This window comes from Elephantulus edwardii, unplaced genomic scaffold (genome assembly GCF_000299155.1).
Source record: "Elephantulus edwardii isolate Elephantulus edwardi_28Jun2011 unplaced genomic scaffold, EleEdw1.0 scaffold00105, whole genome shotgun sequence".
Lineage (NCBI taxonomy): Eukaryota > Metazoa > Chordata > Mammalia > Macroscelidea > Macroscelididae > Elephantulus > Elephantulus edwardii.
The window spans coordinates 2469510-2487230 of NW_006399855.1; the positions used below are offsets into that span (position 1 = coordinate 2469510).

General features: G+C 41.3%; 1 protein-coding gene across 5 annotated transcripts in view; it reads right to left on the reverse strand.

Annotated features, from left to right (window-relative positions):
* CELF2 (CUGBP, Elav-like family member 2) overlaps positions 1–17721 on the reverse strand; it is a 474025-nt gene that overhangs the window by 96177 nt on the left and 360127 nt on the right. For all 5 annotated transcript variants that reach the window (XM_006891845.1, XM_006891848.1, XM_006891846.1 and 2 more), the window contains one exon: positions 13766–13814. In XM_006891845.1, the coding sequence (XP_006891907.1) occupies positions 13766–13814 (49 nt within the window). The remainder of the gene's footprint in view (positions 1–13765; positions 13815–17721) is intronic.

Genomic DNA, 17721 nt, shown 5'->3' on the forward strand with positions numbered 1-17721 from the left:
CATTAAAAGAAGATGGAAGGAATATATAAAGTTACTGTACCAGAAAGGAATTGGCTAACACAGAAAAATTTCATGAAACAACGTATGAGCAAGAGCCTGGGGTGATGAAGGAAGAAATTCAAGCTGCTCTGAAAGAACTGGCTAAAAAACGAGGCTCCAGTAATTGATGGTAAACCAGTCAACATACTGGATGTGCTAAGGTGTGCCAAGAAATCTGGAGGACATTCACCTGGCCAAGTGACTGGAAGAAATCTATATTTGATCCCATTTCTATTCCAAAGAAAGGTGACCTGACAGTGTGGAAATTATTGAACAGTATCACTAATACCACATGCAAGCAAGATTCTGCTGAACATTATAATAAAAATGACTGGATTAGCATGCCAACAGAGGACTGCCAGATGTGGAGGCTGGGTTTAGAAGAGGCCGAGGTACTAGGGATACTTATTATAGCTAATGTTAGATGGATCTTGGCTCAAAGCACAGAGTACCAGAGGCATGTCTATTTGCGTTTCATTGACTATGCAAAGGCGTTTGACTGTGGGGATCACAACAAACTGTGGCTGACACTTGAGAAGAATGGGAATCCAGATAATTTGATTGTGCTTATATGAAACCTATCCTTGGATCAGGAGGCAGTTGTCAGAACAGAGCAAGGAAACAGTGCATGGTTCAAACCTGGGAAGGGTATATGCCACGGTTGTATTCTGTCTCCAGATCTTCTCAACCTATATGCAGATCATCCGGGAAGCTGGGCTTTAAGAGGAGGCTCTATGGCATCAGCATTGGAAGAAGACTCATCAACAATCTGTGTTATGCAGATGACACACCCTGCTTGCTGAAACTGAGGAGGACCTGAAGCACTTGCTGCAGAAGATCAACAATGGCAGCCTTAAATATGACTGAAGCTCAACATCAAGGAAACAAAGATTCTCACCACTAGGCCAACTGGCAGATTCAGTATGGATGGTGAAGAAACTGAGATAGTTAACGGTTTTAGTTTGCTTGGCTCCGCAGTCAACACTCTTGGTACAAGCAGGCAGGAAATCAAGAGACAAAATGCACTGGGAAAGTCAGCTGTCAGGGACCTCTCCGGAGTATTAAAGAGCAACGATATCATTCTGGAGACTAAAGTGTGCCCCATCCAGGCCATAGTCTTCGAAATTGCTTGCTATGTACCAGAGAGCTGGAATGTACCAAACTGTTTGCTATGTACCAAAGACTAGGAATGACAGAAAGAGAACTGATGCCTTTGAGCTGTGGTGCTGGTGAAGAGTATTGAATGTACCATGGACTGCTAGGAGAACAAACAGGTTCGCCCTGGAGAAGATGAAACCAGGCAGCTCCTTGAAGACATGGATTCTAAAGCTTCATCTGACATACTCTGGACATGTTACAAGGAAGGACAGGTCCTTAGAGAGGGACATCATGCTTGGGAGGGTGGAGGGACAGTGCAGGAGAGGAAGAACCCTCAATGAGATGGACTGATTCAGTCACTGAGGCAATGGGGGTAGGTGTGTAAGAGACAGTAGGGTTGGAACAGGATAGAGCAGGGTTTAAGGCTCTTGTACATAGGGTTGCTATAAGTTGCAAGCGACCTGGCAGCATAAAATAAGAACAACAACCATGTGTGTAGCATAGGACTGCTTTGTTTTTCAAGGCTATATACTTTTGGAGGAAGACAGTCAAACCATCTTGGTACAACTGGATAGCTTAGACCAAGCTATGTTTCTGTGAGTGCTTAACTGTTTGCACCACAGAATCACCTTAAATTTAAATCCATTGTGTATGTTCAATGGCTACTAACTGGATGGTATAAGGGGAAATTTTGTAGTTTGCTCAGCTCCACGGTCAACACTCTTGGCACCAGCAGCCAGGAAATAAAAAAAACGTATTGTGATGGGAAAGTCTGCAGTTAGGGACCTCTCTAAAGTACTCAAGAGCAATGGTGTCTCTCTGGAGACTAAGGTGCGCCTGATACAGGCCATGGTCTTTGCAATCACTTGTTATGCATCAGAGAGTTGGACAATGACTAGGGAGGATAGAAGGAGAATTGATGCCTTTGAGCTGTGGTTCTGGAGAAGAGTATTGAATGTACCATGGCTGCCAAGAAAACAAACAGATCCATTCTGGAGGCTACTCCTTGGAGGCAGGGATTCTGGGGCTTCGTCTGACACACTTTGGACATGTTGTAAGGAGAGACAGGTCCTTGGAGAGGGACATCATGCTTGGGTGGGTAGAGGGACAGCAAAGGAGGGGAAGTCCCTCTATGAGATGGATTGATTCAGTGACTGGGGCAATCGGGATGGGTGTGTCAGAGACAGTGCAATTGGCACAGAATAGAGCAGGGTTTAGGGCTGTTGTACATAGGGTCGCGATGAGTCACAAACGACTCGACGGCACATAACAACAACAACAACAACAGTGGTTAAGAAGCTGTGCTGCAAACCCAAAGTTCGTATCTACCAGCTGCTCTACAGGAGAAGGATGGGCCTTTTCCTCCTGTGTGATTTACTGCCTCTAAAAACTCTCTGGAGGGCCAGTTATGAGTTGGTTCCAAATACACGGCACCCAACAATAACATATTGGACGGTGCAGTTCTAAAAGGTCTAAATAAAAGAGTTAAAAGCTCATTGTCACAGAATCCGAGACTGGAAGGAAGAGACTGGAGAGATGTGTTGATAAACCCAAAAGAGGGCCCTCTCAGGTCTGGTTGGGGAATGGACTTGTCTTTGACCATTTAACCAGAATGAATCCAAGCAGGACAGTGACTCAATATCCCACTTGTAGCTCAGTGTTCTGGTCACATCACTGTGCTTTTTTCTCATTTCAGAGGAGGTAGATGGGACTAAAATGGGAAAGCAATGGCTGTAATTAGAAGTCCTAAGTTCTAGCTCCAGCTCTGCCATTCTATTTAATGGGTGATCTCGAAGAAATTAGCTGACCTTGCTGGCTCTGGGTTTTATCACTGTAAAATGAAAGTTTATATGCTATTTTAAAAAATTTTTTCAATTCACCCTCTTTCTTAAGCAGTGGAGATAAAGGGACTCAGCAAAGGTTGAGCTATGCACTTGAGTTAGTTAACTAGAGCACATAGAGTTTTGGCGGGATTCTTGGGGACCAGTTCACAGAACCTCTCCCACACAACCTGGAGAAACTCTAGGGACTCAAGGAATACAGGTAGGAACCACAATTCCCCAATATTTCCCAAGTATGCATTGGATACTTAAGTGTTTGAAAAGGGCTTGGCTAAGATGTGGAATTAAAGTTGAACTTTAAAAACAAAGGCAAGGGCATATCCAGGTTGGTGGCGAGACAGAGAAAACAACTTTGGACTTGCAAACCAGGCAAGCGTCATGAATAAGAAAGAATTCTCACTATACAGAATTTTCTGCTTTATCCATAGAAAAGGGGCTTTTTAGATAGGGCAAGTATGAGAAAGTCAAATATTATTCTATCTGTTGAGACTTATGGAAAGTAGACCTGCGGCTCTGATTCCCAGCCGGAAGACTGTTGAGGACCTGTTTTGCTTTATGTAGATTAAAAAAAAAAGTTAGAAGTTCTTTTTCCTTCTTTCATAGCAGGTAAACTACCAACTACCTACTGTGAGCTGGTGAGAGTCAGGGGCAATTTTGGTGCAACAATTATCTACGCTTTAGAAATATGAAGCATCCAGAGCAGGGAGCTTTCTTCACAATTGGGAGTCTTTGTGATCTCCAAAATCAGGGCAGCTATGGCTTCCTGTGATGCCTGGCCTTCTTAGCATGTGAGGATTCTGGTCAGGAGCTGTGAGGATGTGACATTTCATGAATGAGAATGGAATCAATGGAAATGGAGCAATTTAGGGAGGGGAAACTTCTAGTTTGTAATGTTTTCATTCTTTCTTCCTTTTTTGGATCTGGAAACTTTATTCCCAGATCCTCTGGCTGGTATTTTTGTAAGAGTTAAAAAATTCTTTTATTCCATCCTATCGTAAAGAATCTGACTCTAGATTCTTAAACAAAGCAAATAATAAATTCCCAGTTGATCTTTGGTTTCACTGGCAAACCTATAATTATGGCATTTAACGAAAACAATTTGCAGATTTTTGAGCTTCAGGGTGATGTTATAGTAAATTAAGCATGCAGCTCTCGAGTAAGCTAAAAATTTTTTTTCTCCTCCTCAAGATGCATATTAAGAAAATGGAAACTACTTAAGAAGAAATCCTAAAGTCATTACTGAGGGTGAACTCAGACATACAGAAAGTAAGTAACTCTCATGGTTTTCAGAACACGCATTAGCAAAGGCAAAAATGAAAGCATACACAATCCACATATTAATTGAAGTGGCTTTTAATGACGTACATGTGTAATAGGTTACCCTTTAAAAGTCCTTGTAGTCCCCCGTGCTGCTTATTTCTCTCTCTCTCTCCCTCTGTGTGTGTGTGTGTGTGTGTGTGTGTGTGTGTGTGTCTTGTACATGCATGCCCTTGCATAAAAGAAGCTGGACATTGATAATCTTCATTAGTCAAAGCTCTCCTACAGTTTTCACAGTCAGGCCATGTTTGGTTCAATAAAAAAAAAAAGGAGATGATTAAACAGATCCAGCTTTCCAGTCCCTTGAGCTTTCCTTATTTTCTAGTGAAAATTTATTCATAAAATTTATTCCTATGATTCTCATTCCAGGGATTCCTAATAGCTATGTAAATATTTTACATAAACATAGCTATCTTTAGTTCACTTAACTTTTGGTAAAATGAATTCTTGACAAAATTTCTTGGTGAGTTTTTCCCCCAAGTATTTAGATGTGGGTTAAGTATCTTGCTTAATATTTTCAAACCACCGGAATGCCATTTGGCTACACAAACCTACCATGTTCATCATATTCTACTAGGTGCGAAGGGAATAAAATGGAAGAGAAAAAAAAGATAATTTGAAAAAGGTACCTACTATATACGGAAATAGGGAGCTCTGGTGGCTTACTAGTAAGGAGTTTTGCTGGCAACCCAAAGATATGTGGTTCAAATCCACCAACTGTTCTGCAGGAGAAAGATTGGCAATGCCCTCTTTTGCAATTAACTGCCTCTGAAAACCTGCTGGTGGATCAGCTATGGGTTAGCCAACTCAACATTACACAACATGACATGTGGCATATATGGAAATAAGGAAAGCTTATGGCCAGTGGGAAGGACTTGCACTGCCAATTTAAGGGCATGCAGTTCGAGTCTACCAGCTATTCCTTGTGAAAGATAGGCAATTTCCTTCCACGTGATTTACAATCTCTGAAAACGTCCTAGAGGTTCAGCTATGCGTCAGTTCCAAATCAACAACATATAGCAACATACATGGAAAGACTCCTTGTAATATAGTGCAAACTGAAAGGGTGCTAGTTTGAACTCACTAGTTACTCCTTAGGAGAAAGATGGGCAGTGTGCTCCTGTAAAGACTTCCTGTAAAGAGTTGGAAACCTGACAGAGTGTCACTATGAGTGAGAGCTAAATGGTTGACAGTAGGTTTGCATTTTTCACTTTATACACAGAAAAGAACTCACAGCTATGAGTCGGTTCTGACTTGACAATGAATTTGAGTGTCATCTAGAATAGTCAACGAATGAAAACACTTTTAAATGAAGATAATATTCTACATAGATGGACTACCTCTAGAAACAACATCAGGTTGAACTAGAGATTTTTTAAAAAAGGGTCAATGCTTTAAGGATAAGTGGTGACTTTTCTAAAGTTGAGGGGATAGAAACTTCATTTTTTTTTTTATCCTAATTGTAAGTCTGTGCTAACACCCTGGTGAACAATCTGTCAAAGTCACACCTGGATTCAGGGCTGCCTGAATTAATTAACAACTTTTCAATGTGTTAGTGCTAACATATGGCATTTAATTACTGCCTCCAAATCTTTAAGTCTCTCCACTATGAATTTCAAAATTATTTCTTCATCTTCCAGGAGATCAGCAAGTGATTGGCTAGAAAAACCATGTGATTCTTATTTGGAATGGAGGCTATGCAGACCTCCACCCTTACTCAGCAATATTTCTTTATTTTTACTCCTCCAAGCCCCAAACTTGATGCAAGAACCTTGACGTTCATGGAAAGCTGTAAGAGGCAGTGGGCTTAACTGGCATTTATGAATTTTAGGCTTTCAGGACCTCCAACAAGTGCTAGGTTGGAAGTTTAAAGCAGGATGGATTTATGCTCTGTTTACACAGTGAATTAAAAAACACCCAACCCAATCTTCCTTGTAAAGAAGCAACATGCCACCGTAAAGAAGACTGACTACAGTCACAGGCACCAGTCAGTCATAGTTATTATCTTGGACATCCAAGTGCTGTAGTAGCGATTCCTCTGAGTTTTGGTGGTAGTGCTGGTAGTGGGGTTTTTTTTTTTGTTTTTTTTTTATGCTATAACATAGCTATTTAAGGCACAAATAGATGGCTTAACTAACAGAAATTTATTATTTTATAGTTTAGGAGGCTAGAAATCTAAACCCAGGGCACCAGCCATAATGGATGACTTTCTCCGTTGGCGCTGGGGAAAGGTCCTGGTCTCCTTCTACATTTGTGTGCTAGTGCCGCTTAGAGAGCTCCTCATGTCTTGGCATCAATTTCCTTGGGCTTAGATGTTACAGATCACATGGACTCTGGGTTAAAAGAACACAGTTTCTGGTTCTTCTTTCTTACTGCAATGTTCTCCTCACTCTTTAGCTTTTGTAAGACAGAAAGTACTACAGGCTAGACGTCACAGTAACTGTCCAGTTATTAAATCAGGGATGTGATCGAAGGGTGTTGCAGTGACCCAAATCCTTCTAAAATTTACTGGCTTATCTCACTAGATCACATCATGGGAATAATTACATTGTTACATAATTGTTAAATTGAATACTGCATAACTAATGAGAATAGTATGGCCAAACGAACACTTTTTTTTTTTTGTGGGGGATATAGTGGTCACCCAAATTATTATATAAATCATCCCACAATGTTGTGTCTGATATTAGGTCCTAAAGAGCTGGTTCTGACTCACTGAGCTCCTATTTATAACTGAACAAAAGAACACCTTATCCTATGCCATCCTCACAACGGCTGATGTCCTTGAGCCCACTGTTGCACTGGCATGGGCATTCATACTGTTGAGAATCGTTCTCATTTTTGCTGACCTACTCTACCATGATGTCTTTCTCCCGGGACTGGTCACTTCTGGTACTATCCCGAAAGTGTCTGAGAGGAAGTTACCATCTCTGGTTCTAAGGAGCAACCTAGTTACACTTCTTTCATGACAAATTTGTTTGCTCTTTTTATAACCCATGGTATACTCATCCTTTGCCAAGACCATCCTTCCAAATCATGAAGTCTTCTTTAATTTCTTACTTATTGTCCAGTCTTCTCATGCACATAAAGTGGCTGAAAGTATTATGGCCTGGGTCAAGCACACCTTAGTTTTTAAAGTACCATCCCACATTATCACCCGAAAAGTCTTAAAATCAACTTAATTGCCCTGGGGAAAAACTCTTCACCTGTGAATATAAGCCAGAATACAAGCTAATCTGAAGTACAATGACGGCATAAGTACAAGGCAGAAACTTGCATTACAAAGCTCAAATGGAGAAACAAAAGGGAAAATGGGCACCAAGCAAGTTAAAAACCTAGCAGAACAGTCTACATTAGCTCCCAAAGACTGACTATAATCCTCTATTCTGAGACCATTTGGCTGTGGTCCTGGCCTCCAGACCTGGATTCTGAGTAAAGGTCCCTGGGTCCTAGGGCAAGGCTTTCCTGGAGAATGTCTTTGTCTCCATTCCACACTCTGGTCCCAGTTGTCCTTGGAACACTTCATTTATTTGGCAGCAATCTTCCCCTGGGTCTAGAAAGGTTTTGGTGTAGGAATTCTAGGTTCAAAGGATGTTCTCCACTTCTAATTCTTCTTTCTTTGTAGGACCTTCTTCATCCCTCTCTTCTGGTCACTTCTCTCTACTTTTCTCTCTTGTAAAATAAAAGATGAGGCAGACTACATCCCATGGAGTCAGTCCTATATATCATGGCTGTGATCTGAGTATCTTATCCTAATCCTGCTACAACTGATTAGCTGATCACATCAAATCATACCATGGGAAATGATTACATTATTGCATAACTACCAAGTTACTTCATTATATAATTGCTAGACCACCGAGAATCATGCTTCAGCCAAGATGACTCATATTTTGGGGATACAAATGAATGACTGGCAGACCCCTAGCATAGAATACCACAAGCCATCTCCAAAGCAATTCCTGTCATTCACAGTTAGACAAGTGTTAGCTTTCGCAATTGCTTTGAATTTTCAGTTTGTAAAGCTGAAGCCTCCTTCTGAAAGGCAAAAGTGTAGTACAGCAGGAAAATAGGTCAAGTGGGATACAGAACATAAGCAAGTAATCATGTGCTAGTTCATACTGGTAGCCCAAGCCCAGACCTCATCCAATGCTCGTCATTTACCATGTCTTAAAAGTTCTGCAGTGGAGATGGAATTTTTCAGTTGAAACAAGTATCCCTAATTATGAGTATTTATTCAGCATTTTCTTGAAGTTTCTGATATTTTTATTGCTTATCTAGAGTGAAGTTGATTTTTTTTTTAACTTTTGGACACCTGGCACTATGACTTGTGTATAGATGGCAGTTTAAACCAGAGTCAATTTAAAGGGCAGGTTATAGGAAGTCTTGGAAATGTAGGAAGTCTTTTCAGTAAAATACAAATTTTCGTTTGGGAAATGTCTAACTGCATACGTATCCAGTCTTATACAGTGGTTGTTTTTTGCTGTGTTTCTTTTTAAATCAAAAGAAAATAGCTCTCCTTTATAATCTCCCCTTCTTGCTGCTGTTATGTGCAACTGAGCCGGAATCAACTCATGGCTGACACTTCAACAGGTTTTCAGAAGCTGTAAATCACAAATCACATGGGAGAAGACTATCTGTCTTTCTTCTGCAGGGCAACTGGTGGATTAGAACCATGTGTCTTTGGGTTAGAATATAACTCCTTCCTACCAGGCCACCAGAGAGGTCCTAAATCCAGATTTTTGTAGCACCAGACCACTGATTGGATAGAGAGAGGTAAGGCCAATAACATGGCTTTGGGCTTGGGCTCTTGGGCTCTGTCCAGAGAGCAGGCAGTGGAGGAGGCTGCAGAGCACAGGGCGGCCACGGTGACAAGTGAGGCTGGGTGTCCTCTGCTCCCTTCGCGGACTTCCTCACTCTGTTTCCACCCCTGCCTTCTCAGCTGCCTCTGCCTGGGCTTGCTCCTCTGGCCTCTGCCAGCATTTGCAGAAGCAGCGGCATCCAGGAGGAAAGCTGGAAGTGAGGTCTCTTAAGAGTTTAACAGAGTGCGTGCACAACATCCAAACAGCTTAACATTGTCTCTCACAAAAGGTATCATGGATGTTATAGCCAATGTTAGTTGGATCTTGGCTGAAAGCAGACAGTACCAGAGGAATGTCTATCTGTATTTCATTGACTATGCAAAGGCCTTAAACTGTGTGGACCACAACAAACTATGGTTAAATCTAGGAAGAATAGGAATCCCAGAACAGTTCATTGTGCTTATACATAACCTATATACTTGGACCCAGGAGGCAGTCATCAGAACAAAGCAAGAAAACACTGTATGGTTCAAAATCAGGAAAGGGGCATACCAGGGATGCCACTATCTCGGTTCCTTTTCAATCTATATGAGGAATGGATCATCCGAGAGGCTAGGCTGTATCAGGAGGAATGTGGCATCAGGATTGAAGGAAGACTCATCAACAATATGTATTATACAGAAAAATGTGCTGTCAGGGACCTCTCCAGAATACTGAAGAACAACGATGTCACTCTAGAGACTAAGATGCACCAGATCTAGGCCAAACTCTTTGAAATTAATTGGCATGCATCAGAGAGCTGGACAATGACCATGGATGACAGAAGAAATGATGTCTTTGAGTTGTGGTGCTGGAGAACATTATTATTATATCATGGACTGCTAGGAGAACAAACAGGTTCATCCGAGAGAGGGTTAAACCAGAGTGCTCCTTAGAAGCAAAGATTTTGAAACTTCATCTGACATACTTCGGGCATGTTGCAAGGAGACACCAGTCCTTGGAGAGGAACCTCATGTTTGGAAAGGTGGACGGACAGTGCAGGAGAGGAAGATCCTGAATGAGACGGATTGACTCAGAGACTGGAGTATTGGGGGTAAGTATGTTAGAAACAACGAGGTTGGCTCAGGATAGAGCTCAGGGTTCAGAGCTCTTGTACATAGGGTCGCTATGAGTCTCAAGTGACTCACTGCACACACAACAACAATAGCAACAACAACAATAACATCTGTACTAAAGTACATGGCATATAATAGAAGAACAATCTAGCCTTTTCTAGCTCATCACAGAGGTTCACTTGGTCGGAATCTCTATATGGGCAAAGGCTTAAAAAAGGCGACAGTTTTCTGGAGTTCATCTGTTCATCACTAATTAATGAATGATTAGCAGCCCTTTCTTGCTCAGCAAAGACAAAGTTTTAGAAATCTGAACATACTGATAATGAAGACAGTTAACTGTCTAGATGTGATGAGTCCTTTGTGCTATCCATAAATGTCAGCAAACTCAATAAAAGTGCAATTAGAGCTCATTATACTTCTTTCACAACTATAGGAGCTATTTAGAGTGTCTGAGCCAAAGAAATCTTTGTGCTCTTCGAACTTTTGAAACTATGCTTACCTGTCAAAAATGCCTCATGAAATAAAAAAAAGCTCATAGCTTTTATTGCTTGCTTTAGAAAAAAAAATGACACATTTCTCCTATTTTCTCAATTAAGTCCAAAGAAGAATTGGAAACCTGGTCTTGTTTATGCAAGGTGAGATGTATGCAAGTCTCCAGGAAAAAGAACCCTTAAAAGCCACGTACAGTTTCTGACTGTTCGTACTGGAAATTTGGGAAATGAAAGTCAATCTACAAAGCAAAGGGAAATTGGAATTTGGGGTTTTCATTTGTATGTATAGGCTTGTGGGTTCCTGAACAGTCCATGTCTACACATGCCAGCCTCTGGTACTCAGACTGTGCTCAACACCTACCTCCATTAACCAAACTCATACAACATTTAATGATAATTTAGCATATATTAATTATTTATCATGTGTAAGTATTATACTATGCTCTTTACAGATCTGAGTTTATGTAATCCTCAAACAACTCTGTAAAGAAGCTACTATATAAAGAATTAAAACTATGGCCTACTGTAGACCCATTTTAAAGCTAAGACACTGAGGCACAATAGAATAAGTCCAAGGCTGTTGTTGCTGGATGCAATTGAGATGAATATGACTCATAATAACCCTAGGAGCAACAAATTGAAATCTTTCCTTATCTTGTGCCATCTTCATAATCTCTACCATGCTCAAGGGTCAGATCAATGTTTCTCAAAATAGTTTTCAACTGCTAGCCTTTGATTTTAGGTATTTTCTCATTCTAGCAATTACAGCACTGAACTGTTCTTGACTTGTTATCAGGCAACACTGTGTGTACTCACGACAGCCCACCGCTGTGGTTCTAGAAAAAAACAGGACCCTCAGTATTCAGAGTATACGCTGGACACCAAGGGCAATACACCATTCTGAGCCCTGCTAGCGCTCAGGCCATGGAGCATGCTCCCTAAGCTAAGAGACGATCCAGGAGGAGAAACCTTCATGGTCCCACTATTTGGGTCTTTTAGGACACTTCAACTCAGTTCTCCAAGTCCTCTATCTGTACGATTAAGTTGAACAACTACAACCTAATTAATAGTGAGGAGTAATAAGACCTTTTCCCCCCAAAGATGATCTTTCCATGGTAATTGTCAAGATACAATTTGGTCAATTATGGAGCCAAAGCACGATGAGTGCCCATTGGTGGCAAGAAGCATCCAGATGACCTGCAGTGATGGAATTCAGCTCACAAATACAAGATTCTTCTATCCTCTCTCCTCTAGGGAGAAGAACCACTCACAGATGTACACCACTAGGGCAAGAAGCCCCAGGGAATCAGAACAGACAGAATCCCTTTCTGAATTAGGAGACTTGCTCAACACAGAACCCTATAAAATCAGGGGGAACTCTGGGTGATAACAATAATAAATGTTGTTGAGAAGTACTCCATCATGTACAAAGCACTTTCATAAATTTGGTTGGTATGAAAATACAAAACAAAACTTCTCAAAGTCAAGCCATGTAATGCAATTATTATTATTTTTCATTTTATGAACAGGAAGTCTAATGTTTAATATTTGAGTGTTGTTGTTGGAATCAACATAGCTGACACTCCTGTGGATTTTCAGAGGCTATAAACTGCATGGGAGAAGAGTGACCATTTTCCTTCATAGGAGTAGCTGGTGGATTTGAACTTCCTGTCTTTGGGTTGGCAGCACAACTTCTTACCAGAGCTCCCTATTTGAGTAGTAGACATTTAAATCAGTAGACCGGATGTAAGTTTGATGAGGAAAGGAATAGTCTTTTGTAATATTAATGTCTTCTGTAAATTGACCGTTATCTTAAGCCCTTGGACATGGCAGACACAAAAGGACCAACAAAAAATTATCATATAAAGGAGTGAGATATACTGGGATCAAGGTCCCACAACAAAGTGGTGGAAGATTTGATGAATTCTGACACTAAATTCCAAGTGTAAGATAAAAGTAGTATGGGAAAATAGGTATGATAAGAAGAGCACGGGGCTGGTAAGAAGACAGATGGTGGGTAAAACCCAAAGTCCACTTTTTAACACAGAAAAGTTTTGGCAAATCAAGTGCTACGAGGACCTGGATATGACTTGTAATGTTCTTTAAAACTTTCTAGTCTGTGGAGAAGCCAGAAAATGGGATGCACTACAATTAGCAAAAAATACCTTGTGGAGAGATTTAGAGCCCAATCATAATTTACATTTGCAGATATGTAGATCTCTAAGTGCATGGCTTCTGCCCTGATTACTAATTAATGAGGTGCAAAACTGCCTGTTGGAAGGAAACAGTGCTGATTATGTCAGTCTTGGGGGACAGGGAAGATCTGTGGGCTAGGAAGGTAGAAAGATTCCTTTAAGATACATTTCAGTAAATTAAAAGAACAAAACATGGACAGAAGGTTTGTATAAATGGAAACAAATACTTAAAAGCAAGAAGCGTGGCTATCAACTCTCTCGTGTCTTGGAGAGGCAAATCCCAATTATTTTGCGGACCTCATCAAATGCACATTTTTGTACTCAGTGTATATTTATTTAATCAGAAGACTGAATTCTGAATGAATTCTGATGCAAATGCATTGGCATAATTTAGAGAAGAATACAATGAGGCAGTCTTCATGCCAAAGAGGAAAATATGAAAAAAGGTGTGTGTGGGGGGGTAGTGTGTGTATAACACACATAACCCAATTCTCAATGGGCAGTTCCTTTCCCATTCACATTCTCTGCACAATATAAGGCTAATTCCTCCCATCCAGTATGCTGCTCTGAGAAGAGATAAACAAGAACCAAACGCCACAGGGTCACTACACAGGGCAACCTCCAAACAGAAGGATGGAAAATCACTTCTTGTAACATCTTCACAGATCTTTACACCAGAGATAAATGAGGCAGGAGAGTCGGTGTGCATTTCTCCAGACCTGCCACCCTGCAGCACGAGTTTTCCAGAGCTGTGCTTTCTGCCTTTCAAAGAGAAACAGCACTTGGGGCCGACTCCTCCCTCCCCCATCAGATTTTCTACTTTAAAGAAACAGACATTATTAAATGAGACAGTTGGTTATTACCTACCGTTTGACTTTTCACTATCTGCAGGTTTCATCTGAATGGGATGATGCATCTAAAAACACAAAAGTGAGAAAGTAAAGGTAGATTGAACAACCATAAAGACAGTCTCTAGAAATCATACTATTAAACCTGAGTACTGATGGTGTTAGGAGGGCATGTAAGTAATAGCAAGACTTCTCCCAGTAAAAATTAATTACTTTAAAACGCCAGGCCTGTGTTTTATGACTAGTAATATAATCCTTTTAAATTATGGGGCACTGTAACACAGTATTTAAAAGCTTCGGTTTGTTCTTTCTCTGCTTCACTTCTGCAGTTGGACTCATCTCAAAAAGCCCGTCTGTCTTGGAGACATTATCATTTCCAACACCTTTCTATGAAACGTTATCTTTTCTAGTGAAACTGTCTTCTTAAAAAACTTGGGTCTTTCAGAGTGTGAATTTGCAAGCTGATTCTGCCACCCGGCATTGTTTCAGACTCTATCCTATAGTTTATTCCAGGTCTATCAATATATATTGCTCGATGACCTCAGGCAAGTATCTTAACTCCTCTGAGCTTAATTTTCCTCATCTATGAAGAGTAGAGTCATGAGAAAATGCTTATAAAGTATATAGCAACCAAAGTACTAGATGTGTGTGTGTGTGGGGGGAAAGGTTAACCCCTTTTACTGTATTACAGTATTACAAATTTAAACGTAGATTACTCTTCATTTTCTTCAGACCATTCTCTATGCCTCCTATATGGATTTTTCTTGGGTCTCATAGTTAGTTACATAATGAACCACTTGGAAATCTAGCAGTTGACTGACAGGGTCATCAAAGCTGCTGAAAAGAAGGAAGGATAAATGCAAGAAGAGAAAAAGGCAGGAAGGGAGGGAGGAGTATAGGAAGGCAGGCGTGGACTTGATAATAGCTTGCATGCAGGGGTCCAAAGAAGCTGGAACACCAGCCCAAACCGAATCCACTGCTGTGAAGTTGATTACCACTCACAGGAACACTACAGGTCAAAGGAGAACGGCCCCACAGGATTTCCAAAGCTACAAATCTTCACAGTTGTAGACTGCTACCTTTTTCTCCTGCTAAGCACCTGGTGGGTTAGAACCACTGACCTTTTAGTTAGCAGCTGAGCACTCTGAACCACACTATGTCACCAGTGCTCCTTACCAGAAACACATGGTGGTGCCAGAATCCTGAATCACGGCAGGATTAAATCCTTGGTGGTGATTATCCAATGCTGATCACACACTGTGATTAATCCACTGAGTCTACTCCAAGCACAAAATGTTACCACCATTTCCAATTAAAATAAATTCCTCAAAATACTTTCAAAGGTCCTCTTGTTTCATATTTTATCATACCCGAAGGAACGCTGAAGCCACAGGGTGAATAGAATCAGTGGCTGTCCAAATGCTTTTATTATAATGGGTCCTGTTCTCTCTGAACCTTAAATTTCCCCGGTGGACTTCCATCACTTGCAAGCCACAGCTCTGAGCTTCATCTAATTTAAATAAAAAGGGAATGGTACTTGGCTCTGGCACTTAAATTCTGGGAAATTATTATCAGGTAGTCAGGACCATGTGCACCTACCGCCTGCCAGGGTCCTCAAAACACAAGAGGAAGAGGAATGGGGAGAGCTGTCAAGGGATAAGAGGCTAACTAATTCAGGGCTGCTTCATTTAGGCAAGATGCTCTTATGCATAGAACATGGGCCTTGAGATGTGAGGTCTACCAGTATTTCCATTTCATTCATTAATATATTCAATTTGTACAGGAGAGACTAGAATGAGAATGGAGTATTTAGGGGTCAGCAGTCAGTCCATTTTTTTTTTCCAGAAGAGTAGAATATATACCTGAAAATCAGGGAGAAGTAAACTATGGGAGCTCGTAATCTTGGCCCAAAGGTAATGGAACAATGACAAAACCAAACAACAAGGAAGAGGGATTGAGTCTTTAAACTATCTTTTCTGCAGAAACTTCTCTGCTCACCTGCTAGTTTTTATGAAGGACTTACTATGTGTGGAGCTCTAGGCGAAGAAGTGAGGTGTAAAGCCAAGTGAGACAGTTCATCAGCCCTTAGGGATCACACTGTGTGGTGGGGTGGGGAGATGGACAGGCTAACAGCCACCAGATCATGGTGGTAAATGCTATACAGAGATAGGAAAAAATGGGCTTGGGGCACAAGGATCCTTTGGCCTGGTGAAGAAGTGAAAGCTTCCTAGCGCAAGTGTCATCTGATTCAAGTTCTAAAGGCCAAGTTGAACATGGCAGCAGAGAAAGGGAAGACTATGCCAGGAATACACTAGGCAAAACAGAACGGTGGGGGAAAGCCCTGGCTTCTCCTAGAAGGAGCACAAGATGTGTGGAGAAGGCACAAGAGGCGGCTGCAAAGGTGGCTGCCACTGAGGTCTCAGAGGATGTTGTGTACTAAGGAAGTGACTCTATTGAAAGAATCAAGAGAAAGATAGAGAGGCTTTTTAGGGCACAGGCAACAAGATGATGTCTGCATTCTAGAAAAGTTCTTTTTGGCCACAGTGTGGAGGATGGAGCACAGAATGGAGACACAGGAAGGAGGGAGGCGAGCCCAGGCAAAACTGATGAGGATCTAAAGCTCAGGGGTAAACCTATGGGGCAATGGCTGGCTGAGGAGAGGGAGAGAGGAGGAGCTCCAGGATGACTGCCAGTCCTTGACCTGGACAACTGCGGGATCAATGCGCAAACAGGGAAACCTGAGAGAGAGAACAGCAGGGGGAGGGCAAAGTCGGGACATACTTAAGTGATAAAGTGAGGAGGCAGTGGCCAGGTAGTGACAAGGTGGAAATGAGGGTCTCAAACTTTTGGGAGGGTTCAAACCCACCTACAGAGATTGCTCTGGGTGTTGGTCATGGAAACCAGAGGTATGGATGAAACTGTCCATGGATGGAATGTAAAGTGCAAAGAGCCAATCATGGAGAATAACAAGTGGAGCCTCAGGAGAGGAGGAAGCTGTCAGAGAAATGTGAGTAGATGTGGGAGCAATGAGGATACAGGAGAGGGGAGAATGTCACACCGACATTCTGAGTGTCACACAAGGATGAGACAAATAGGACTCTGCCCTTGGGGCTTACAGGTCACCATGGTGGTTGATATGCACGTTCAGAAACACATACAACTGAAGGGATGGTGACAAATACCACAAAAAGAGCAGAGACTGCCGTGCTAAGGGGTTTTGATTAGCCTGCGAAGTGCATAGAGGAGCAGAGGGGGAAATCTGGAAGCTGCAAGGGCAGAATCATCTACTTAAAAGCTGAAATAGCCAAAATGTTCCTCAACAATCGACTGGATTGAGAAACTGTGGTACATTCACAAGATGGACTACTATGCAGTACTCAGATGGAATATTATTTCAGCACTCTGTGAGAAAGACCATGTAATGGCAAAGACTAGAGCACATTTTGCTGAGTGAAATAACTCGGGCACATAAGGACAAATACAGCATAATACCAGTACTGTAAAAAACAGAAGGACAACCAGTAAGATATGTATGGATACTCAAATGGGGACTCTGCGGAGGGGGGTGAATCACAGGGTCACAGAGTTTGGTGGGTAGAGGGAGGAGGTGACAGAATTAGGAAAGATCCAGTGAGGATCTGAAAAGACGGGGTAATAGTAAGGCACAAAGCAATGGTGATTAATTTTATAAGACCTAATGTATAGGAGTAACTGTAAGAAAAACAATGTGAATAATAAAAAAACCTGAAAATAATTCTTTTAAAATGCTGCAAGGGATTTGGAAATAATTTAGTTCTATACTCTTCATTTACAGGGTTAAGGGAGATAAATGATTTCACTAAGAACATGAAGCTGGTTACCAACTGGTTTCCAGTTAGGACCTGACATCCAGTTTAACTTTACTCTTTTCAATGGTTTTAAATACAGTTTTTCTTTTATACTGGTGCACTTCCAAAGTTCATATACATTGTTTTT